Source organism: Sceloporus occidentalis, unplaced genomic scaffold (assembly GCF_023333645.1).
Source record: "Sceloporus occidentalis isolate IW3139 unplaced genomic scaffold, rSceOcc1.0.p SCAF_26, whole genome shotgun sequence".
NCBI classification, from domain to species: Eukaryota; Metazoa; Chordata; class Lepidosauria; order Squamata; family Phrynosomatidae; genus Sceloporus; species Sceloporus occidentalis.
Window position 1 is genome coordinate 7,099,794 of NW_028317006.1, and position 27,197 is coordinate 7,126,990.

General features: G+C 41.0%; 1 protein-coding gene across 1 annotated transcript in view; it reads right to left on the bottom strand.

The window, feature by feature from the left end:
- LOC149300072 (multiple epidermal growth factor-like domains protein 10) overlaps positions 1 to 27,197 on the bottom strand; it is a 98,395-nt gene that overhangs the window by 51,506 nt on the left and 19,692 nt on the right. Inside the window, exons 4-7 of the mRNA XM_089485538.1 lie at positions 26,977 to 27,069; positions 1,456 to 1,702; positions 1,039 to 1,159; positions 811 to 947 (exon numbers count right to left, since the gene is read on the bottom strand). Of these exons, the coding sequence (XP_089341664.1) occupies positions 811 to 947; positions 1,039 to 1,159; positions 1,456 to 1,702; positions 26,977 to 27,069 (598 nt within the window). The remainder of the gene's footprint in view (positions 1 to 810; positions 948 to 1,038; positions 1,160 to 1,455; positions 1,703 to 26,976; positions 27,070 to 27,197) is intronic.

The following is a 27,197-nucleotide window of genomic DNA, read 5'->3' on the forward strand; positions in this document are numbered from 1 at the left end:
CGGATGATAAAAGAATGTGAAACAGAGATTGCATTCCTAGGGGAATAATGAGCTGAATAATGATTGAAGGAAGTTTGAAGAACCGTCTAAAATACGGGATCTAAAATGTAATGCCAATAAATGCAAAAATTATGCATTTGGGTCATAAAAATCAACTTTATTGATGCCAACCGAAGAAGAAAGATACCCGAGTTGTTATCGCCAACCACTTAAAAGTAAGTAAATTTGATGGATGGAAGCTAGCGGTATATGTTGAATGTATAGAAAGAAGACGAGGTACACTAAATCGACTTTACCATCACAGACACATCAAGGGTTGAAAGAAGGCTCTAAGAATGCAAGAGTGCAAGCTCTCTAATAGTTATTAGTAAGCACCAGAGAATCTATATTACTAATAGCGTGAAACATGTCATATGGATGGTATTATATTGGATTAATATAGTTCAATCAGTAAGACTAGGAATGTTCCCATATTAACTATGCATTATGCAGGGCCACCTTAGTCCTTCTTGCAGAAGATGCTCTCCAAGGTCAACCCTTCATAAGGCATGATGAAGTGAGAGCGTTGAAATGTTCAACTCCATACTTAAGTAAGCGTTTAGTGGCTGTGTCTCTGTTCTTTACTGTGCTTTTAAGACAAGAACCTGGGCTGACTGTATTGAGTCTCCCTGCATTTAGTCCAGTAGTATGGAGCCTCCCTCCACAGGGGTATGAATGCAATCATAAGGCCGGTACGGCTATGCTGTCAAGATTATTTGCTGACAAGAACTATAGCAAAAAATATATATGGGCCAAAATAGATGTGCTTACCTCTCTCCCGTGTATCCTGCTGCACACTGACACCTTCCAGTCACTGGGTCGCATTGGCCACCATTGTGGCACTGGCACTCTTGGCTGCAGTTCATCCCGTATCTCCCAGATGGGCATGGCAGGGCACAGACAGAGCCCTGTGAAACGTAGATGAGATATAAAGTGCTGTTCTCTGATTGGCTGGGAAGATGAAATGCATTGGGCACATGGCACAAAAAGTATTCGTACCGTCCACCCGGCTGGACACGCGCAGTCTCCAGTTACATGATGGCAGACTCCCCCATTCTGGCAAGGGCAGCGCAGTTCACACAGAGCCCCATGGCTCCCAGGTGGGCAAAGCTCTTCACAGCTATAGGTGGTACAAAAACAACTTAAATTACACTTTACACACAGCATGTGTCCCTCCTTCCCCGTATAACCAGTGTCTGCAATTTATAGCATTTCTCTCCTCTTCTCTCATTATATTACCCTACTCATCCGAGAGCTACCTAATTATAAATAGAGGCAACGTTTTCAAATACTGCACTAGAGCGATACTGTATAGATTACCTATTGTTGAAAATATAATCAAATTTATGATATGATATAGCTTAAATTTTCCAAAAAAATAAACAAAAACTATGTTTGTCAACCCCAGATACTCACAAAGCTCCTGTGTATCCCGGGGCGCAGTGACACTCGCCGGTCCTGTGATCACATGTTGCACCATTCTGGCACTGGCACCTCAGCTGGCAGGCCTTACCATAGGTCCCTGGGTCGCACCAGTCCTCGCAGCGCCATCCTCTGTACCCATCCGAGCAAACGCAGGCACCAGTGATGGGATTACACAGCGCTTCATTTTGGCACTGGCAGCGGTTACTGCAGTGCGGCCCCCAGTGCTCACTGTCACAACCTGCAAGGAAACACGCAGAGCGAGGGTATGAAAACAGCGGGACTCTTCCAAAACCGCTAGGTTTACACAGCAGAATCATGGAGAGAATACTCCGACGTCCTGAAAGCTTTATATCTTTAACTAAAGACTTCTTCTCTTTGGCTGAAGCCCTGAAGAAGCCTGTAGTGGAAGCGTTCATGGTAGGATATTATGAGAGGTGTAGGAGCCAGAGTGATGGTTTACCTGTCATATATATTATATTAGTTTCAGTGACTTTTTCACTGCTTAAATAATTGCATCCATGAACATCTGACATAAAGTGATTATCACTGTAGCAACTGCCTCAACTTATTACCATGACAATAAGTCCACTTTTGAAACTTTGTTCTGGAATCACCTTTATAGATGGCTCCCACAGAATCGGAGGATAGACATAATCCGTTCTAGCAATCAAGTTATAATCGAACTTATAAACTAGAAAGAATAACTTGAAAAAACTAAACATAAACAATTAAAAAGGTGTCACTCTAACAAGATTTCCATCCTGGAAAAGATGGAGCTTTTGATAGTTTGGACAGACCTGTTGTACATCCCCAGTTTTGGAGGATTGAAGTTACTTTAGGGATGTCTAGGTACATGTACAGATTGAAGAATGAATTGAATAAATCCGATCTGGGAGGGGGTATCTCAGCACAAGCTATTTTTACAGATTAGGACGGAAAATGTAATTGCAGTAGGTATGAAGATGTATGTGTATGAAGTCCGCCTTACATTGTTACACCGTGAATGCGCTTATCCTCAATATCTGCCGGTGTATTGTTATTCTGCATGTCTGTTAGAACTGCACTCACACAATAGTAAAGTATACATTCCTGTATAATAAACTAGATAATAAAGCCAGAAGTTCCGCAGTCACAGTGGACCGGATGATCATTTGTTCCCCCTTCCTCTCACTCTCTGTGTGGTGAAACAGAGATATGGGGACCACCCACCCACAACCGAACAACTCCTACATGCTGCCTGGCAGCCCGGGGTACCACGGACACAGTGGACGGATGATAATGTATTCCCCCTTCCTCTCGCTCCCTCTGTGGTAAAGCATAGAGATAGGGGGACCATCCACCCACAAGAAAGCAACTCACACATGCCCTCTCTGACCATAGACCGAACCATTTGAAACCAGTGCAATGTCATATTGCATTACTCACTTAGTTACCCAAGTCTGTCTTATTATAGAAATCATACACGCCGAACCATCAGCGACCTGTAAAATGTGTTGTTTTTTATTATTCCCTATAAAACCATGTCTCCTGTCCTCTCTCCCACAGCAAAACAGCTGTAGAATAATAGTGAACCTGTCACTTAATGTAACCTCTTCTTAACATACAGAGTTTACATGGTCTGTCTTAACCAAATAAATGTTTGGCTCCTTAGCATTCCAGACGCCTTAGACTCCAAATCCCATTACGCACATCCAGCATTGGTGTGTCAGGGTTTGCCTATCCCTGTACCTGGAACTGACCGTGTATTACCTGTAGTCCACAGGAACAAGGGTTGTTTCTGTATGTTTCCAGCACTTAACTGGCATTATCATTATATCTATGGGAGCGCAGATTCCTACTAAGACACAAAAACTCTGCAGTCTAGTGAATGGGAGCAAATGGCAATGACTTGGGGGATTTATTTAAGTGCTTTCTCCCAAAGAAAAGAAAAAGGGAAAACTCAGACAAGAAACAGAAATGTGCATCTAATGTATGAATTTAATCGCATCTCAAACAGCTAGGACACATTTCCCGCAGCACAGGGGATAGCAATCAGTACGTGAACTGGTCAGAGCAAAGTACATCTGTAAAGAACAGATATAAACAGATATTTGTGCCTTCCAACTTAAAGAGAACAAGGCATGTATAGCTGAAAAATCAGCCACTGAAACGAGGACGCATGTGATGGTTCCATACTACACGACTGTATAGCAAGTGCAGCCCAGCAATATGTATAGCCATACAACGGCAGAATTCAGTATTACTCCTACATTGTGCTTGGCTGCCATAGACTGCCCTGCAGCATGGGTGGACATTACCAGAGTACATCTGCCAGCTTGCCAATCCTCACTTGGCGATTTGCAGATATATTATTGTATGTATTAAAAGTTTTCCTTGTTTCACGAGAATCATGAATTATGTTCCTATTCCTCACAAACAGTATATGAGCTGTTGAGACATAATATACATGAAGGTAGATTTGCAAGTCTGCTTTGGTCAGGGCACGCCGGGGGTCATACCTGCATCCACAATTTAGTTATTCATGCTACGTGGGCTGCTCTACGTAGTATAGATCACTGGCAGGGTTCAGATGACAGGCAAGGCTTGCATGAAAATGAACTTTTCTCTGACCCTAAAATGTATAAAGCTGAAAGTATTCTATCATTATGCTTACGGTCGCTCCTAGGATGTGGTATTGAATCCACATTATTTATTCAGCGCAAGGCATGCAGCGGCCGCATTACACAGCAATCAGCTTAAGTGTGAGTTGTGCGCCTCTGTTCTCGGTGCGATGAGCCATTGTGGATGTCCCATGCACAGTAGTTCAGAGCTTATTGGAAAGTTGAAGAGTTGCCCCTTAAAATAACCCAGGCATTAAGCTATCCCTGCTAAAAAAAATAAAAAATAAAAAGTCATGGGAACATGAGCAACTTTAGTATTTTTGGGGTAAAGACATTTATTGTTATGTAACAAAAAGAATAATTGTGCAAAAACAAGAATATCAATACTAATGACCACAAAATTATTTATAACAAAAATACAGTGACGTGTATGCAATATACTCCTTTCAACCTACAAGGCTCTCCTTAGACCAACGGGGGCCCTAAGTATCCACCTAATAATCTTATACAGTAGCTCCATCCCTGACTCAGTTTAGAGAAACGAAAAATAATCAGTGCTATTACGACTCTGCTGTTGATGTTATCAGGGAATATTGTAACAAGCCGGTAATAGGCATTATGTGTGGATATTACAACAGGGCTATAACAGATGTTATGAGCGGATATTAGAACAAGTGTATAAAAGGGAAAACACATGGATATTATAACGAGACTGCAATAGATATAAAGAGTATATGTTATAACAATTCTATAACAGGTATTATGAGTGGATGAAATAATTATACAGTACACATTATTAGGACATTTCAGAACGATTCGATAATAGCTTAATAAGCGCCTATTTCACATGCCTTATTATTATGATGATAGGAAGGTGCCTTTGTAATGGTTTAGGGGTCTGGCAGACCAAAGCTCCGCTGTGTTTTTCTGGGAGCTACTTGTGACTTGTTTGACGACAGAAGTTGGTAGGCAGAGATACCCACACAGGTATTAGTTTCTACTTCAAAAGGCTCTTAAAGGTGGGAGATAAGGGTTAATGTCCCCTTTACAGCAGGAATACAGTCCTTCAAATCCCCCAGACGCAGATTGTTGGAAGCTGCGTAGGAATAAGAAGCAAGGGTCAAAACCAAGGCTTGGTAATTCAAATCTCTTGCGTATGTGCTGCATGGAGAGCTATAGAAGTAGCTCATTGTATATAAAAATAAAAATAAAAGTATCCTTGACATTCATACTTCATATATTCAAATGTATCAAGCGCCAGTTAACTGTGTATAATTAGAAACTGCAGGGGAGCTCTAACATCTATTAAGAAAGGCAGGATAGAGATATAATGGCATATAATGGCAATGTAGCAGTATTCTCTATATTGCTGATATATATATATATATATATATATATATATATATATATATATATATATATATATATATATGTGTGTGACTACTATGTGTGTCTCTATTATTGATTGAGTATTATGAATACATGTAAACCCAATATGATAACAGATTATCAGGAGTTACATAATAACTAGACAAAGCGTTAAATGACAACAAATCAAGACAACTTCCAATATGGAAAATATTTTTTCTGCTTCAGCATAAAATCCAGTGCTGTGTATGTCATAATGTAGGTTATTGAAGGAAATCTGATTTTATCTCCTTTTCTTCCAATAAACGTCCTCTATCTGTAGACCTGGAGGCTGCCATTGCTATTAGTCATGCGATATTTTGGGTGACAAACACCACACTGAGATGATTCTTTATGGCAATGCTAATGAAGTCTGCCCCTCTACAGACTGCATTAGTCAGCGTGTCCAGCTGGATGATTAACTTGTTTCATGTGTGTCTAGTAGAATAAGCTAAGCAAACTGAGCTAAACCCCATACAAATGGCTAATATGCAGCTGACTGAAAACACAACAATGTGCAAAAAATAAAGGTTATAAGGAACACAATATTTTTGAAAACATATTTTTTTTAATTTGATATGAATAATGTTTTGTACTACGCCATGTCTGGCTGCTTGGTAGCTCATCCCTATTACTTTACTGCTATCTATGTAAGTTTCTTAATCACAACCAAACTTAAAATTCTAAAAAAAAAAACAAAACCTGGGTAAACTTAATTTTATGATGTAAAAAAATAAAAAAAAGAATCAACTCTGTACACCAATTCGTGTCAAGTAACAGCATGTGACACTATCTGCGATCACAGACACACAATGTCAGGACGATGTAACAGCGTCACTCCATCCCTTTGATTGTGATGACTTTTTTGGCATACATGTGGCAATCGATTTCCTATTTCTAATTAATAATTCTAATTATGATGCGCTAAATATACCCGACAGCAGCAAGCGGATTAATCAGAGGTTATTGATCAGCTGCAGAGTTTGTGATGTTATTGATTTGCTGAAGACAGAAGGAGAGCGGGAGCTGCTGAACGCAAGCGGATCAGTCTATGCTAGCCTTGGCAGACACCGGGGACTTTCTGAGCCGTTCCCACGTCTGCCAAATTCTATGTCTGATTCACGGGGAAAACCCGCAGAGTATCCCACACAATGCACCGCTTACAATGCTATATAATAGCCGTTTACAGAAACGTGCGCCATCAGCCACTGGCATCAAAATGGTTAAAGCTGCAAGATAAAGACACAAAAGCAGCATTTTAGTTCCTATTATCTGAAATTATACAATGAACCAATGTCTAATTATCAGGAAGCAGAATGGTTGCTTGACCATGGGGAAAAGTATACAGCATTTTCTTTAGTTTTTTCCCAAGGACCCTTGAGAATACCGGTTGTAGCGGGTGTAAAATTAAGCAGGACACATTTAAATAAAGCCATCAGGTGCCAAGAGACAGACCCGCGTCAATAAATGCTCCATTTGTTAGGTCTACTCCAGGGCGGCGACAAAGGAACACTATAAATTACCAAACTGGAAATGAAATTGCAGTATGGGATTTGACGCATCATAATTAATTATCCAGGGTTCATGGGGGAAGATTACTGTCAGTCCTCCTATAATTTCATTTACTGTAAGCAACATTTCAGAGTGAGTGTCATCTGTCTGAATACATCTAACTGTTTGAGTGCCCACTGCACTGTCAAGTAGCCAGTAGTTAGTGGTTATCGCTAAGTGCCATTAAAAAATCAAAATCCACGTTCAATACGAGAGGCGCCCCACAGTGCACGCTGCGCACAAAACGCATTAGGTGGAGGTCAGCTTTGTGACTTGAATTTCGAACATAGATTTTTTTTCCCGTTGCTTTCCTTAACACCACACGCTAAGCGTTACTTATCTAAGATTAGATCCACCTATTGTCCCATCAGTGTACTTCTGTGCTTATTGTTTCTTTGGACGCACGGGATCTTTTGGTGGACCACCTGGAAATACATCTCACAAGTGAGCCCTTTCATGATTGTTCCCCTTGCGGTTTCTGGTTGTAGCGGTCTTCTAGAATCCTTCCGTTATACCAGTAAGTTGCAGAAGGTAATGAATGGGGCTGCTTTACTGAAATGCCATGCAGTGCGGGGCAGGGGAAGGGTTAAATTCCTGCAGGGTTTTTCTTGGTGATGTTCTTGGCTCGCAATCCTCCTGTTCCTGCAGCTTCTGGCTCCAAGGTTTGTGCCCAGAGATTCTGCTAATTAATTATGTATAACTCGCTGGCCAGATCTAATGAGTAAGCAGCGAGGAGGCAGCGTCCATATATTGGTGGAAATGAAAAAGGGATGCTGTGTGTTGTGAGTGAGCCTCTCGTGGGGATCTGTGCGTGCGCCGCCGCATCCCCCTCATTCCCACGTGGCTGCTATAAGTCTTTGCACAGCAACATAATAACTTGCTAATCAATGTACGTAAGAAGGATGTTTAACTGTTTCTGTGGTATTCAACAAGGCATAAAAAGGTCACGTTAGGTGTGCTTTAGGTCATTTCATCTGTGTTAGAAGGTTCTAGTTGACACCCATGAGAATACTTGTGTAATGAATTCTGTTTGTGTTATCATTCTAATGGGTTCTGTGATGACTCCTCTGTTGATCATGGAGCAATCACTACTCAAATTCTTAACTGCTGCAATACAACCTCACACACCTCCGAAGAAAGCCCCATGAGGGCATTAGGCATCTGAACTGCTGGACCTTTGGGTGTCCTGAACCTAACAAGAGATCTCAGTGAGGCTTCCGCTTCACTCCGCGTGCCCCATACAGGACTGTCAACACAGGTAGCCGACACCAAATATTAGTATACATTTTAGAATTAATGTAGACCTCAAAATGTTTTCTGTCCAAAAGGTGGAGAACCTGCATGGCTACAATCAACATCCGTCATTATACAAGAATTAGAGAGTTTCTGCTTTTCATGATTGACAGCAAGCGTATCTAACCTATGGCACTCCAATGGCTGTAGATCTCAACTTTTATCCAGAAGGCATGCCTTGAGTCGTGGAGTTGGCTGCCTTTGCTTGGTTTCCGAGCCTCCATATTTTAAGGTCAGACAGTTGATGTCTGTAGACTGTGCTGGCCATGAATTAGTCTTGTCAGTCTTTGTAACCAGCTAATTAATTTGCCAAATGGTTGCTCAGGCTCCAATCCTACCAATGAGTCAAGCAGTTCTCTCAATCAATAAAAATTAGCGACATTTCCTTTTTCAGTCATACAACCTTGTAATGAGCGGCACTTGTCGTGGAAGCTTTATCAGCATATTTTGTTACCACCGCAGAGACTGGCGCTTGATTGGGACATTTCTCAAATGGAGTTTCTGATAAAAGTTCAGCTACCATCCAAAAAAAAACACCAACCCCCAGCTGACCACCGTGTTTCTGTAAACACATAGGAAGGAAGCTTGCACATAAATCTTAATAACAGATTATAATCACATTTATCCGACATCAAGGGTTATTTATACCACCCGCTTTGAGAATAAATTCTTCTGGATCTTGGGAGCCACTAGAGAGATCGTTAGGCTGAAAAGGAAGATGAAACAGCGTTTGCGTTCTGAAGACCAGGCTTTTAACATTTAAGAGGCTTCTCATAAAAGATATGGAAAAAAATTCAAATCTATGTCACGGAAGGCACAACCATTTTTAGAAATCAAAAGATATGTTAGAAAGGAAGAATGGAAGATGACTGTCAACGCGATGGTGACAGAGTGACCATTCTGACCTCAACCTGCTAATAAGGCAGCAATTACCAAGGAGGACTGGTTACCCCAAAAAAGATGTCGCTTATGGAGGGCAGTACATGGGCCACAGAATGGTTTGTGTGTCTGGGCACCGAACCACTTGCCTGGTAGTGTCTTGGTGGTGGCCTTAATACTATACAGTGGAATGTTCAAAGAATGGTGAAGATCACAAGAAATTGGTCCCTAAAAATATTCAGTTGTAATAAATAATATACCTTTTGAAAGTATCAAAAAATCCCACTTAATTTATTTTAGTAAATTAATTTGTTATTAAACAGAATACAGAACCATTTACTGGCATTTCAATTAGAGATGCAAGGATTCTGCAGCATCTATTGCACATTTTGTTTTATGTCATTCCAAAGCTCAACAGGTTTAGTCCACGTGGACGTATAAAGAGTCTGGTCTAATTTCATGGTTCCCAATATAATGATTTTCTGTTACTTTTTCCCTTTTTTCCCCATTTTCTACAATATATTTACAGAACTGGTATACCGTTAATTTTATTTGGAGCTGGAAAATTATTGAAATGTGGGAGTTTAGGATAATTTCTAGGCTATTTGGTAATGTCGTCTAAAATGCAAATTTTAAATTTATAGTCATCATTTCTTTTCAAATCATAAAGAGGAATGTTAGGAAGAAAGCACTCTTTTGGGACAGTAACGTCAGCTTTTTATGAGCTGTTTGAAGACAGCACTTAGAGAAGATATATATATATATATACACACACACATATATACATATACACACACACGTAATAGGAGACCAAAGAGGGAGTGACAGACAGAAAGAAACAGAAAGATCCAGACATAATGGCTGGATGGTGAAAGGAATGGCATAAAGATGCAGAAAGTGTCAGCATGATCAAAGCAAAACAAAATGTAGGGGTTTATTCACTAAGGACTGAGCTACCAGCCTAAATATAAGCAAGTCACAAGAATCAACTCAATGTGAATACAACAGGTACAGAAATGCCCCATGAAGTGAATTTAGAAGGGACACAACGAAAACAACACTGCAACAACTTTCCCTGTGTAAGTCTTAGTTTAATTCATGCAGTTCGTGAATATTTGAGTTTTAGCTGCCACGTAAGGTGTCTGCAACTCAGATTTAAGGGACCAATCCTTGTTCCAACCACAAAGTGCTGCCAAACATTGTGGTAGCCACCTGAAAAGCGCTACCAAACATTGTGCAAGCCATGTGAAAAGTGCCACCAAACACTGTGCCAGCCACGTAAAAAATCTAAACCAAAGATTGTGCCAGTCACATTAAGTGCCATGCTGTCCAGGTAAATGCTACCACCAAGCCAGACACACGATAAGTGCCACCCAACATTAAATATACAGTGCCCAGCAAACAAATGAACAATATGACCACCGGCCTGTATGCTTTGTATAGCTTGTTACAGTTCTTTAGCACACATACATCGCACTGGGTTTCACACTTGCCTCTAAAAAAGTGTGTTTTTAGCTAAGGTTTTGCTAAATGTATAAGCAAGCAATACCTAATTATAGCACTAAATAATCAGTCAAGACCTTTGTATAGAACTGTGTAATTAATTCTCTCGTTGCTTGTTTAGCACACAGCACAATTGGACCACGACTCCTATCCACAGCCAAAAGCGATGGAAGCTGCCATTCCCCAGCCATTATATAACAAAATAATTGCACTCTTGTTTATCAATGATCAATGCCCCGTTGTCCTCTCACGCCTACTGCAGGTGGGATGGAGACCATTTCCATTGTTTTATTTAATTAGCGCCGGGGTTATCTTCCAACGCTTCCAAACTCAATCTATAGGAAATCGGTAGTTTTAAATGCCAACAGAGGTGCTGTAAGCCCATAGCCAGGAGATGCGATGATTTGAATTTCTTAAATATAGGCAGCTGTTCCTACCAGAGGTGCAATACAGTAAGCGTCGACTTCTTAATACATTAAAGAGGCTTTTCCCATATTATACACTGCGATTATACGATGCAATTTATCGTGAGCCCAAAGTCTGGTTCCAGGGCCTGCATCACTCACATGTACGAAGCAAGGTTAGGGGCCTTCTAAAAATACCCAGGGCTCTACTGCTTGTGTATGCAGAAAGTGTGCCGCCCCAACCAGGGTGAACCCACCGCCCCTCCTTCCTGGCAGACCCACTGCCAGAAGATGGATTAACTGTCGCTACAAATTGACTCGCTGCAGCCTCCCGACTCCTCCTGAATCATGTCACTGTCACACGGGGAATGGGACGATGGAAGGGGACATTGTGGGGGAGGGTGATCAGAACTCGAGCGGGGAGCTAAGGAGAGAGGACACAGAGTGTGAGCGGAGCGTAAGGAACAGTGAAAGGTGAGTGCAAGACAGCAGAAAAGTGTGAGCGAGAGTGCATAACAGAGCATACAAGAAGAGCAAAGAGAACGTGGGCAGGCAATGTACCCCATTGTGATGTCTAACATGATATCAGGGGTACATACCTCTCTGTGCACCCCAATACTGTCACATCATTCATATCGCAATACAAAGGCATACATGTTTAGGACCACAGTGTAGGACCACAAATATTCTGCTATTGGTTCACTCTCTGAAGAATTTTGGGAGCTCAAACTACCCCACCACCATCAATCTTCCGTGTGCTTCTCATTTGAAATCACCATAGACGACCTTAACCGAGACACCTCAATAACGGACTAAATGCTCCTCCGTGCAAAGACAAAAACTGCTAAATGAATACCTCTCAACAGCTCACAATCATTTGTATCTCCAGTAGTCTGGAGTGGACGGTCTCTTCACAGTTTGTGATACCCTCCTGTCAACCAACAAGAACATATTTCTACTTTGTCATCTTATTAAAAAGTTCCTACTTTAAAAAAAAGCCACAAGTCTCATGGACACCACCAAGTAATATTAAGTATCTTATCACAACTTGCCATGATATTTGCAGAACACAAAAAAAAAAAAAACACCTCCCAAGATGTGACATCATATCGAATAGACCCTTTCATTTGGGAAATGCGATTTGCACATGCTGAAAACACACTGATCAAGAGAATACACGGCAGAGCCTTGTGGACTGTGGTGGGAAGGAGTTAATGTACAAGTAGCAGTAAAATGAGTTGCTAGGTGTAAGGACAAATGGAAGCAGACAGTAAGTGTTTCCATTTGTTGGATCTCAGACTTTGCTCTGCTTAGAATTCAAAATGCTGAGTGACTCCCAACACAGAAAATGAACCGTCTCTAGAACAGACGGCGGATCCAGAGACTAATGATCCACAGGCAGAATAGTGATGTCCCTACCAGAAACTTTCAACGGTCAGGGTGCTCTCCAAGGTGCTGAAGAGATTTACAGGCAAAGGGCAAAGCAAGAAGCATGCCAGAGCTTCTCACATAGATATGGAGTCTAAGAGCAATCGTACATCAAAAAGTAACAGAGTAACATGTAATATAAAAGAGGAGAGTAGAAAAAGATACAGTTAAAAGGAAAAGAGGAGGAAGAATGATAGCGAGAAAAGTAACAGGTAAAAAAGTAAAAGAGCCACGCTATCAATATACAGTTATTGTACATTCAAAGTATTAAAGAAACCCCTATGCCAAATTAATATAATGGTGTTTTATAAGCCACAAATTGTATTTTTTATACTTTTGTTTTATCTGCTATCCCTTCCAGGTTCACTGCAAAATCTATCAGGCAATGGAGCGTTCAAGCAAACCAGAAAGAACTTGCTGCTGCACAGATCTACCTGATTCTTTACATCTGATGGTAGCCAATTCAGACCTAGTTAGCCACTAGAGATTGGACAAATGAATCCCCACTTTTCCATTGACCAATAGCAAGCTTAGTATGGATAGTTCATAATATGACTTGCTAATTACAACAGTGCTTTAGATTTGTGAAATAAATACAAAACTACTATTTTAGAAAGTGAATAATCTGCCAAAACCAATAACAAAAGGGCAAAAGGAAAAGAGGACCTGAGACTGATTTGCATAGACATATGGTAAGTCCACGATGAATAGAAATCTGGGCCAGAGTTCAATTCATTTGGAAGCTTTACAGGGGTAAAGAGCAGGTCAGTGGCCCTAGTGGTACTTTTATATAGTCACCGTGTAGACTTTGTAGGAGTCGATCATAACTTGACCTGCTTTTACCACATAGCCTTCTAGGTTTTAGAGAAACTCCAGACACAGAATTGTTCTTTAAGTGAAACAGGCATGGTTTGTTGGAACAAGTACATTAAACCTAAATAAAATAAATGAGATCTGTGATTGAGTCTAGTGATATATTTGGCTAGTTGCCTATCCATGGGTTGAAGGCTTGTTTGGTAACAAAGAACTTACATACAACATGTTCTTTTAGCAAAATGTTCTCTCTCTCTCTTACCTCTGTGAAGTGGAGGGGCATTAAGCTAACCTACCCTTCATTACTAGATGTAGGGAGCCCCCAAACTAAAAACCCTACTCTCCACATGTCCCACCCCAGGGACCCAAAATGTACACATTAAAGTATAATATTACAGCATCTCTCGTTGATTACTCAGGGTAGATATCCTGCAGAACATAGGAAGGAGTACATACACCCTCCATTACTATTCCATGAACTCTGCCATACTCACGTTTGATAAGAATGAGCCAAACGTCAAACGATTTATAAAGTCAAAAGCTCTTCTTCATGCGAAACTCCATTAGCGACAACACAGAAATAAACCTGGTGCTTAAACTGACCCTGACCGTAGCCCCCTAGTACCTGAACCTGCTTTTGAAAGCACAAAGGCTTTTCTGCTCCAGAATAGATTCCCTTTAATCTTCTCTTGTAAAAAAACAAAAAACAACAGTTTATGTTTGTTGAGGTCAATTGAATCAGAGGAGCTTGAAAGACATTTTATGTTTATTTTGTGAAGCAGATTTTGAGCAATCGAATGAGTTGTTAAAAATAACCCAAGAGGACGGGTGAAATTAGACACAGTACACAGAATCAGTTAAAATTAACAACACAGGGAAACGTAGACATGTCAGAGTAATCAATCACAATGATTTGATTAAGAAGCATCCTTCCTGTATCGCCCCAAAATGTAAAGAACCCTGTTTGGACCAGCGCTTTGTCAAGCAGTGCCCTGATGCAGCTGTCATCTCCCCCACTGACAGATACGGATTTCAGGTACATGTCAAAAGGCTCAGAGACCTGGAATCAAGTTCCCCATGTGACTGATGAGGCAGATAATAATAATAATTACAACTCATTAGTCCTTGATGCCTCGATGACAGTGACGAGACAAAACTCTGACAAGAAGTCAAAGAACTGATTATATCTTGATTGTGAGATGGCAACAATTGAAGCCCTCCCTGTACAGATGCTGCTTGGGCCCCTTCCAACCTTAATTATCTAACAATCATCACAAATGAATGGGATGCTCATTAATTACAAGAGTCATTTCCTGCAAAGAATCAGCAAGGATCGCTTACCCACCTGGGATCGCGAGTCTCAGGGAATGCATTAGACAATGATACCTTAGCATGTCATACACTGTGACCTCCTCGCTGCACATCAACTGGCTGTGCGGACTATCTTCCCAATGTCAAAGCCACAGCTTATCCGGGACAGGGTCGTTATAACGCGGTCGGTAAACCGGCTGGGGATTAATAAAATGGACTCAGACACTGCTGGGTTCCTACACAATGTTAGATCATCAGGACAAGTTGGGGCAGCGCCGGGTTACAATAAAACGTTTGGCAAACTGACTACAGGATAGGTACAAGCGGCAATGGGTTTCCCTCACTGACGGGTGGAACGGCCTTACAGCTGAAGTGGTAGAGGTTAATAAAGTGAGAGAATTTAAATATGCATGGGGCAGGCGTAATCCTACCCTGAATACAAAAACAAATGAATGATTACGAATTTTAGGTTTTCCAGCAGGAAGAAAATAGACAGTCTAGCTAGGCTCTTCTCTGCCGTCACATGTCAGGTAAAGCCCCGGCTGCAGATTATCAGGACAGGTTCAGCCATGTGAATCATTAATAGTCCCCCTTTCAGCCTTTGAGATATGCTAATCTATTTTACATTTGACTGCTGTTTAAACACATACTGTATTATTCTACCTAGGTTTTCTATTATGCTGTGATGTGATACCTTGCTGTGGATGTGGCTCAGCGCACACAGTTTGGACACTTAGTAGGCACACACGCATAAATGGAGCGTTTATACAAATCCGCAGAGGTTAGTAACAATAAAATGTTATCACTTTACTAAAGGGGATAACCTTTACTGTTCTGGTTATTCTGAATTAGGTAACTGGGGCCCTCTAGATATATCTCATCAATGATGATGATGATGGGAAATGCAGTCTGGAGGGCTGTGGCTGTCAAGGGCCAGTGTATTCAGACACCCACCAAATCTTTTTTATTACTAGTGGAACATTTGTTATTTTTGCTGTTAATATTGTTCATAATATAATGTTTGTAAGCAGCTGCATCTTCTACCTCTGACTGATGACAGATAACAGACTTCATTAGCATTGCCATAAAGAATCAACTCAGTGTGGCGTTCGAGCACCGAGCATCATCCATAATACCGCATGGCTAAAAATAATGGCAGCCTCCAGGTCTGCAGATAAAGGAAGTTTAATGGGACAAAATGACAAACACAGATTTTTGTCAAATCTAACCTACATTATTGCATATAGCATTGTGTTTTATGCTTAAGAAGAAAAATACTTTCCCAATGGGATTTCTCCTTGAGCCTGATGCTGGCCTTCGGCTAGCTGCCTTTCAATGTCTATCCTGTCAGACATCCGTCGTATACAATTCATGCAGGTGTGAAGCCGATAACTCAATTAGCTATTGTAAGCTGTAACTCTTTGACATGGGTCAGCCATAAATTAGATGACAGCTCTCATTCTTCCGCTGCCAGGCAGTTACACCTCCCTCCATATCCTGCCTTGCAGAGCCTTCACATAATAACCACATGGAAGATTTTTAGTGACAATTACGGCATACCATGACCTTGTGCCGCTACTGAAAGAACAAGGAAATTCCACCAATTAGTCTGAATACATTAATACCAGCTATCTCCTTCCAGGAAGGCCAGGGGTTGGTGAGTTCCGAAGCACTTAGGATCGGACTGAATGCCGCTCTGTCCTTATGTGACAATCATCATATTCAGTTGTGTCCCCATGTAACAGAGTTTCTACCCCTAGGGGGTTAAACGTAAGCAGAACCTTAACGCTTGTTCCCCTACTTAAAAAGCAATCATACTGGTACAAATAAAAGTAGGCACTTTGTCTCACCTCCAAATGTAACCAAAAATCACACAGCCCGATATCACTCAGTTCTGTATCTGGATAAATAATACATTAGAGAACCTCCGTTCAAAGACAAGGGGAGGTCAGCCATTACTACGTGGATGAGATGCCGAGCGTGTCTCTCCGAAAGAGCTGACTGGAAAGGGGAGGGTTCAACAAGGTTAAGAAATATCACCAAGTAGGGGGCAGAAAGTTCTGATCGTTAACTTCTAAAGCAATGTGTACATGCCAAAACATAGAATATATTACACAATAAATACCATCAAAAGCACAATGTGTTTAGACTGTACGGCTGTTGAGAAAGAATTTGGAGACGGTTCTTTGGGGATTGAACAAGGTTTTTCAAATGTGGGTAACCTGATGACGGACTGACCCCTCACTGTTCAGTAGCCTGGTTAGAGGGGGCAGAGGGTTCCATCCCTACATAATTTAGGAGATAATGAGAACGGGGGATCAAAGAAAGGGGAGAGATAGAAGAAAGGGAGGGACAAAAATAGAGACATAAGGAGAAAGGGTGGGGATAGGGGGAAAGGGTGAGGTAAAGAGAAAGGGGAGAAAATGGAGAGATAAAGAAAAAGGAGTAGATAAAAAGAAGGAGAGTGAAGGAAAAGGGGAAGAGAGAAAGAGAAGGTGAAAGAAAGTAAGAGGGCGGGGAGATAAAATAAGACAAAGATAATGAGAGATAATGAGAAAGAGGAGCCATAATGAGATAGTGGAGAAATTATGAGAAAGGGGAGTGTGTGTGTTTGGATGTTAGGACAAGTATGTCTAAGGGAAAACAAGTATGTGGATGCAATCAGGATGCTGAGACAAGTCCTATGTGTGCAATCTGGGTGCTGGGCCAAGCCCTGTGTGTGCAATCTGTCTGTCTTTAAAAAGGAGAAGGGTTAGAACAAGAGGTCAGAGGTTTAGAAGTAATATAATGAAGGTAGATAAGTACAACAGTCAACCAGCAGAGCTGGCATAGACTGATACGGTGACGGAATTTATTCATATGCATAGGAGAAGCATAAAGCTATCCTGAATCTAAGACAACACCAAGGGATGATTAAGGTCAGAGTCTCTACATCAGAAAAAGCGGGCAAACTAAGTTGGTTCCGCTGTCAAATTCTATGTTTCTAAACGTTCTATAGGAACAAAGCCTTGCTCTCATCGCAGTAAATACCCTAAAGGTGCCAGCTGATCCATGCAGTACATACAGACGGTTCTTCATGGTTATAGAATACATAAAGGAAAAGGGTATCTTGATGTCTACCAACTACTGATGGTGCCCACAATTTTCCGTCAGAGGAACGTGTGCTCAAACAACATTATTATAAAGCCCCAGAAGTCCTGCCATAGGCCAGTGGTTCTCGTACATTTCCAGTGAACCTTAAAACACAGCACATGCTTTGTAAAACACATTTTATGCGGTTTAGTATGAGTGTGTGACTCCGAGCTGGAGCGGCCTGCGTGTCCGTGTAACGCTACAGGTTTCTTATAAATGCACATTGTCCATGTCAGTCCGAACCCCTGGCAGTGTTTAACAGATTTATACCTCCAGTGCTGACATGTTTGTCTTCCTTTTTTATCCGGCTATAAGTGATGCCGTTCTGCTGCTATAATTCTTATTTACTGGACTGGTCGGCCGCTGGCCATCACAGAGAAATAGATTTTGAGAATTTATTTCACCCCAAGCTTCAGTGAGAGAGGGCGAGAGCAAGCGACAATTTATTAGCACTTTGTTCACATTCCTCATCTCAGCACTCAGTGCCGCTATACCTCGTGAGCTGCGTTTGGTAGTAGGAGACCCAGTCACCACAGCCAAGGGTGATACGGAGCAATAGAAGCAGTTCTACGGGGACTTATATACAGTTATGAAGAGCACTAAGAAGAATCGGCGGGAAGTGGTAGGGATATTAGGAGAAATAGGTGCAATTATAGGGATGTTTCTTTGGAGCAGGAGTAGCCAACAAGTAGCCCAGCAGCCGTTGTGGATGTTAAGCAGATCATGCATTATAGGAGTTAAAGAGACACTTGAGTGTCTCATTAGGTTCCCTCGAATGTTCTCTGAGCCAGAGCTGGAGCTGTGGTAAGTACTGTATGTTGTATGGTAGGACAAGTGCTGGCATGAACACATCTCCGGCAAGACAAATAGTGCGAGGGCAGGGGACGGGACAAATGCATAGGGGGGGGGGGTTCTGTAGAACCCCACAATGAAATTGCAAGGGGGGCACCATGAAAATGTACATATGCATTAAAGAGAATATGATGGTTCAAGTATCCCTTTAAAGGGGGTACTTAGGCAGTAGGAATTATTATAGTATAGGGTTACTATTCCTTGTTCTGTTTTCACTGAAATCGCCCAACATCCTAGGTTTTCATAAAAAAATTATATGCAGGCAACCAAACAATTGCAGGCCAATTCAGTTTAAAGGAGCGGGTCTAAGACCGCAAGGGTATAGAAAGAAAGATCAATTAAATGGCCCCAGCTACCCAAAAAAGATGTGTAAGACATAGGAGCATTCCCAATAAAGTGAAGCAGCGTGTGTAAAAATGTTCTAAGCCAACAAATGTGTTTACTGTAAGAGGTCAAGCAGATGTGTTGCCTGCGTTTTCTGCATATATTTTGTATATATTCTGAAAAGTGAATGAATGGTTTTGTTCTAAAAAACAGAGGAGGAGAAAAGGCTAGAGGAAAAATATGCAGCCAGACGCGGAAGAGGAACATGAAAGACATTTTCACAAAAGAAGAATGAAGACAGACAAGAAAGTGACACGGGCAATCTGCGGGCAAGCCTCCTGCATCCAGCAATAACAAAAGGCAACTCCAGCTAAACCCTTCTACTCCCCAACTGCCCCGCAAATGTCAAAGCCATTAGACCGTGCCACAGAGTCACTGGAAGGGGTATATCGCATATACACCAGTCGTTTAATACACACCAGCAAACTCTGTAGCCAGTACAGCAGTAGCCATGAGATACGTGCTCATGAACCACAACTCTCATAACTCTCAGCTACTTTGTGCTAAAATGGCTGATCGTGGGAGCTCAGCAGCTGTAGAACTACCTGTTGGCTACCTCGGGCTGCCATTTTTCCAGGCCATGTCTAATTGTTACATGCTGCCGACGACTACATGTAAAGCGCTTTCCTGCGTTATGGAAGGTGTTTAAATTTGATTAAGAAATTGATTGCATTCTGGGGGTTTATAGATCCCACAAATTGCAGGGTGGCATTATGGGCAGTGGCCAGCAACACAGAATATTTATGGGGTGTTAGAGATGTGCGGAGGTATCATAATTCAATATGTATATCCTGGAGGAAAGAAGAGAGAGGGGATGTGATAGAAACATTTTAACAAAGTACGAGAGGGAAGTTTATATATATATATATATATATATATATATGGATAAATGATACAAGAGACCATAATCTAAAACTAGAGGGTCAGAGGTTTAGATGTAATATAAGGATTTTTTCTTGAATTCAAGAAAAACTCTATGTTTCTATGTAGAAATTAAATGTGTTTTGGAAAAGATGACCGACATGACAACCTTATAACTACTGCTATAGTAAAAAGGCGCAGGGATTAAGATAAGCATTTAACTCACCATCAGCATGACCTTGAATGGAAACTGTAGAAATACTCGGCATCACTGTGCGATGCAGCATGAATGCTGTCGTTCTATACAGCACACTAATCCTGGAAGGATACTCAGCATCACTATAGATCATCATATATCTATGGTGGGGGGAGCCTGGAGAAGTGCAAAGGTATGCCGTGTGATAATGCACATTTATTATATGGACCATATGGAAAAACCCAGCACTAATGTAAACAGAAACAAGACGGACAACGCAGAAAGGCATAATCGCACGCACACATTTGCAGCGCGCGTCACACTTAAATGAAACGCACAGAGAGATTGCCGAAATATATTCTGATTAATGCTACTAATTAGAAGGGAAACAAACAAGGCAGGATCCGGGGCTGCGGCTTTTTGCTCGCAAGACGAGAAATGAAATTATTCCAAAATGCATAGGGACAGATAATGACACAGGAGGAGGCAGAGGGAGGGGGACGTGGCGTCGGGGAGACACACGGCTCCGTCTGCCCAAACATACCCTAAAATAAAAGGAGGACGCCAGGACCTGGTGCGCTGTATGCGGTTTAACCTTTTCACTGCCAGGACGATGCCAGGACGAAAGTGGCTCTTTCTAAATGATACAGATCCATCATCCAAGCCACAGCTTCCAGCCTGGAAGGGACGGCACTTCTCTGTGCCTGTAATAGTAAGAATCTACAGACTGCCATGACCGAAGGCTCCGATTGTCTCCTTGTTGCAGAATTTAAATATTTATGCGTATCTTGTGTTTTAAACATGCCCTCATACTCAACTACTTCTTATGTAACTTAACAGACTAAGCAAATCTCCATCTCCCACTGACTTTGCAATTGGGATCGCATAAAAATTTAAAGGGACAACTCAGCTACCATCTGCATTAAACTGAACGCTAAACTTCCATAGAATAATACAGTTTTTTTCCTCGCCAGGGAGAAGTCTTAACCTTTCCACGTCCAAGCCTTGGTTGGAAACTACATAATCTACTTGCTATAAACTTAGTCCATCTCTCTGAGTTGGTTCCCTGTAAATGATCTCTCTAACCTTACTGAAAATGGTAAAAAGTCATAATTTTGTTATTTAAAAAAAAATTGTTGCATTGCCTTTACAATGCCCCCCTCCGCCGACATGCCTCACTTGTTTTATTAACAGAGAGCCAGCCGATCGATCAAGTAATAGGTATCTTGCCTCTGGGTAAACATATTGAGGTCAGTGTGTCATTCATAGAATAAAATGCAGACGGTATACAATATTAAGGTCTGGTGAAAATTATTTACTCTCTAGATTTTCACTTCTAGGACCTGATGTTTTATACAAAAGGTGGTATTTGGCGTCCGTACATCCCATGCATTGTGTACGTCTGTGGTTTTGGCAAACATCGTTTCCATGCATAGATGGAATAGGATCAACGGACAACCTTTACCTGCTATAAGCAATATACGGTATTTTTTCTGAATTTTATATACATTGGGAAGCCTTGCTCTATTAAAGCAGTCAAATATTTTGGCTACATTAATTATAGCATTATGACGCTGGGCATACAATAGTTTTTATTTAGAAATGGAAGAGATTTGCATTACGGCAACAGGTTTCTATTAAACCATGCCTCCCAACAGTCCTGATTTCTAGGCCCGGGTAGCTGCCCTGCCGTCAGCAACATGTAGAAATTAGATGTCGCCAATACTGCCAACCCAACTAACTAGAAAATCTGTTATCTCTAGAATCAGCAATCATTAAATGATTTACAGGATATATATATATATATATTATTGATCCTCATGCCTCCTTGTGCTGATAGATGAAGATAATACGATAGGCACAGGTGCTTTTTCATCTTTTTTTAACTTTGCTTGTAACAGAATACCTATCCAAGAATGGCTGCATGTGATCTGTTATACTAAGGAATCACAGGACAAGTTCAATCTGCATGTCACAGTTCCAATAATATGCACAATATATATTTTTAAATAATTTTAATTTAAGTGTTTAACTGTAAATTTGTATTTTGTTGTCTTTGTTATTTTTTTTATGTTTGTTCTGTCGTGTATCGTTGCCTGTTTCCCTACATGTGATGTTACTGGTTTCCTTGTTAGGTCATGAGGGGAAATGTATAAATGTTAAAAAAAGAAAAACTTAAAATAAAGATATATTTAAAAAATTATATTTTTTTGCGTAAGAAAAGGCTTTGTTACTTATCAATCCCAACCGGTTTTCTCTTGTAGACAGTACAGTTGCCAGCAATGTCTAATATACACGGATCTTCACTTTGTTTTCACAAAGAGGGAAAAATAGCCTTGGGCTTGTAAATCTTAGAATGTGGCTTAAAGCGTAGGTGGTCAAAAATTAGCAACCTGATGGATTTTACTCAATCAACACTTATTCCTCTACCATTGGATATAGAACTAATTTGCTTTGGGGACTGAGGACAAAGGACGCATGTAGCTTCAAAAATAACCTCAAATATATTTCTTGATGAACAGGACAAGGTGAAATTTACAAACTGGGCTGTCTAAAGAAAGTTAGTCACTATGCTCTCCCGCGTTGGGCTGCATAGCACATGGGATGACGGAATTATGACCCTAAGCGGTGGATATGCTATGTGGAAAGTGAGGTCATAGTGTTCTAACGCTTCACGCTTTCTATGAACTTAAAAGCATCATTACTGAAGGATAAAAAGAGACACTAACTAATAAAATGTGATAAACATGTAGAAATTGTAGCTTAGTTACAGAGAGACTAAAGATATCACATCATGAAAGGGACACTGCATCCATCATATACACTTTAATGCATGTGAGGGCTAAGAAAGTCGCTTTAACTTTACAGTGTCCACCTTGTGAATGTGTATTCATAGAAAGTGTCCATTAATTTTAATGGGCACAGTTTCCTGCCACGGATTGGCTGCTTGTACCAGCCAATCAGTGTCAAGAAATGTTGGTTTGCATTGTATGGAAGTGCAAGAAGGTGATCCCATGCATCGCCACAACATTAATTAAGCACATTGACTATTTCTATGGAGATTTGCTTAGATCTTTTTTTTAGTGGCATGGTTCATCCAACATCCAGGGGAGAATGCATTAGAAGTATAAGAACGTGTGCCCCGAATGCCCGTGCATGCGCATGATATGTGCATGAACAAGAAATTCAGCAATCCTTTCTTGCCAGTCGATGGATGGCCAATAAAGTAAAAAGCCAGCTTTTGTAAGTTACGTTCCGCTAATTCCACTGAATTAAAGGCAATGTCTCAGGAAAAAATAGGGTATCACTGCCCCTTTAACTTAACATTGGCATTTGAGTCTATTAAGGGCAAAGGATGCGGCTATATAAAATAATAATGAACTATTTAAGAAAAAACAAATCTTTTTTATAGATCGCGTGTACAGTTTATAGGGAACAAGACGATGGGTTTGAGATAGCTTTTAAAATATAACAAGAGATTGTATATCAGGAATCCAGAATTCGGTAAAAAAAAAAGGCAGCAGAACCAAACAATTAACTGCTCCGATTGATACAATCTCTTCCCGAGCAGGATGATTTGTAACAGTTCATAGATCCAGGAGGAGTACAGATTGGGGGAAAAACAGTTTAATGAAACAAACAGATTCTAGGTTGTAAAAAACAAAACAAAAAAAAAAAACACGCTTAAAGAGACAGCAATGGTTAATTTAAATTCATCTTATACAGAATCCCACGACTGGAGAAATTCACAGATTTTTACATAAAAATTACAGGACAAGCTATTTGTGTTTGTTTTATTGAACCCTTTTAGCAGATATTAATCACAATTCAGCTTTGATTTCAAAGGTTATCGTGCAGGAGGGCACTTGGTCACCTGGTGGGAGAGGGCAGACATTAAACATACTGGTTTGATACATTGGGGGCTTATGTGTAAAGGGCAATTCCAGTGCAACCTGGTTAATGTTAATCAATACGCAGACATTTTCATTGGTTGCTATGGTGACTGCACTAGATTAGTTCTTTACACAACTATAGTGGGTTAAAGGCCACACAGATAAATAGAGTATACCCACTCCTTTCCCCTCTAAAGTCTACTGGGGGCTAACATGGGAGATAATCAGATATGGCATGTTCACATGACCCAAGTGCCCCTATCTTGGAGAGTCAGTCCCAAGATCCTGCTTTCCCTCGCTCCTAGAAGCTCACAGACCTTGCTGTGTATCAGAGTATCACAGGGCTCCCCAGGGATACATAATGTATAAATGATTTGCTTTACTCTATTTCTGAATGGCTTACGGTAGATCTGTCATCCTATAAAACATATACGTGTGTCACATGATAAAATTTACAGTTTAGAAGAAAGATAATCTACAACAAAGACTCGGGAAACACTTAAAAGTCCAGAGCCACACGCTCCGGGCTGCCAGCAGTTACATACTGAGGGTCCATTAAACATCAAAAAAGAAGAGAAGCATTCAAATGCAACCTCATCTGCAAGTGGCCGCTAAAGTGTATCCTTTATAAAAGATAATAAATGTGTATATTATATATTATATATATATGTAATATTTATTATACTTTAGCACCCACTTGCAGACGAGGTGGCATTTGAATGTTTCTCTTTTTTTATATGCTATTTTAGGGTTTGGAGGCCCATTAAGTGAGTGCAGCTTGTTGTATATATATATTTCGCTTCCCTTCTTGGTTATCCCAGCAGTTAGAAATCATATTTTATGACATAAGCACAGTGACATCAGTCGTCGCGTGCCACAAGGAGGGCTTTCACACAGAACTTTACTCACTCTGAGCCACTTCCTTGGACCTCCATAAGATAAACTAGTGCCTGTTTTTTGTATACATTAGTCTGCAACTTTTTAATCAGGAAATGTAACAAATTAACACGCATTAGCTTAGTGAGAGAATATAGTTTTGGCATATTTAGTCTTTTATGGGTCAGAAAAAGATGCAAAGTCACACCAGCTTGTGGGATCTCAGAGGTCTCTTCCTCACACAATTATTAATAGCTTTCTGAGTCCCAACCTTAATCATTGTGTATCCTGCTGACTGGTCCGAGAGGAAACCCCTCGTTCAACGCAAGTGACCCCGCCATCGTTATGGTTTGGTGAACTCTGGTTTACTTTGACAAACAAAATGGTGGAGCCGCTCATGGGGTCTTTGAGGAGTGCGAATAGCTGTTCCAGTGAAGTCTCCTCATACAGCCATAGCAGCTGTTCAATATTTATAACTTAAGCTAGAAAAGACAAAACAAGCAATATATAATATAAAGACGTATACATTTACTGAGGAAGTATTTTTACAGCAACTTACGCCTCATTCTTCCGCTCTCCGATGTACGCTACATAACAGGTAGTAGTTTGACGCAATTTTTCCAGAAGAGAAGGTAACAGAATTAAGCCAAGAATGTCCCGTAAATCCGAGGATTTACACACAGGATCAAGGTGTCAATATTGACAAGCCTTTTCCTTTGCATCTCAACATTTCTGTGTTTGAAAGGGTTAATGCGAGCAGTACTGCCCCTCTGGGGGCACTCCAAAATGAGAACATTTAGGGTGTCATTTATTACAGTTAAACAGAAACGTATTTCATTTAGCAATTGGCTCCGCGCCCTCCACCATCCCTCCTTTCTCTTTTTTTCTTTGCAGATGAAAACTCATAAATGAAATATGTTGGCCGCCTGCCCAGCAAGGAAATATAAAGGAATGAATAATGTTTCTATCTCAATCACAGTCATTGCTTTTAATATTCCTAATTACTTGAAAAAGCTGCGTATTCAGTCCAGGAGAAAGGTCTTTTCTTCTGCTGTCTCTTTTTCACTTTGTACTCAGGGGGATCAGGAGAAATTTAAAGCGTCGTCCCCTCCTGCCCTACGGGGGGGGGGGTGTTTTTGGAAAACAGAACAGACAGAGCTCTTTGCTCTCTGTGTTAATGGGGCAATATTAACTAAGTTTAGTGAGCATTGCCACTGCGTAAGGGAGAGTTAATATGGTTATCCTAAAGTAGGTGAGTTACAAACTCAGTCAAGGGGAGGCAGAGGATTAGATGTAATGAAAGCAAATATTACTTTACTGAGAGGGTGGTAGATAGAGGGAAATGCTCCCCAGCAAAAGTGGTCGATGTTAAGGGAATTTAGACATGCATAGGGTAAGCATAAAGCCATCCTAAATCTAAGATGAGACGGCGAGTGGATTATGGTCTGAATCTTTACGTCAGGAGAAGTTGGCAGACTAGATTGACTAAATGGTTCTTATTTGCACCCCCTTCATGACAAAGCCGTACATGTACGGACTCACAATGCATTGTTTTTAATAGGTTTAAGGACAACCCATTGTCCTTAAGGGGTTAAATTCTATGTCCAAAATGGCCATATAAAAACTTAAATGACATATGGTATTTTCTACAAGTAAATAGGTAAATGTCCTGCTCGAATCACATTTATTTACATTTATTTACCTAAATACAAGCTAAGGATAAAGAAACAGGACGGTCACATTCACAGAACATGTTTACATAGGGAACAGAGACTAGAGTGACTAGAGTGATTATAAGGAAAGGGATAAGGATGAAGGAAGCAGTAATGTGGATGCTGAGAGGGTGAGTAAGAATCACAGCTGTGACGGCTGATATATCGAAGTTGTGTCACACCAGTCAAAAGTTAAAGGCCACCTGCAGCACCTGCGGTGCATGAGATAGCACCAGCTATACCTTATTACACAGCACAGTGACCTCTGGACAAGACGAGGCGCCTAATTCTAGGCCACAGGTTGTAGTTCAGTGTAAATGCAGGTGCTACCAAAGTAGCTGCTCCTGGAGTGATCTCAACAATCTGTAACACATTAGTCCTTTCTGAGTGTCAGCTCTTGCGCGACTCTGTACTCACCACTCGAGCAGTCTGCACCACCCCAGCCGGGCTCACAGTGACAGGTATCCGGGGACACGCAGCGGCCGTGAACACACTCCTCGGTACACAGCGCTGCAAGGAGAGAGGGCAGAGCATTACACACACCGGGCTGATACATTGATGTAGACAGGGACATTTCAGTGCACAGTGGTTAATGTTACTCAATGAGCAGAACTGTTCCATTGGTTGCTATGGTGACT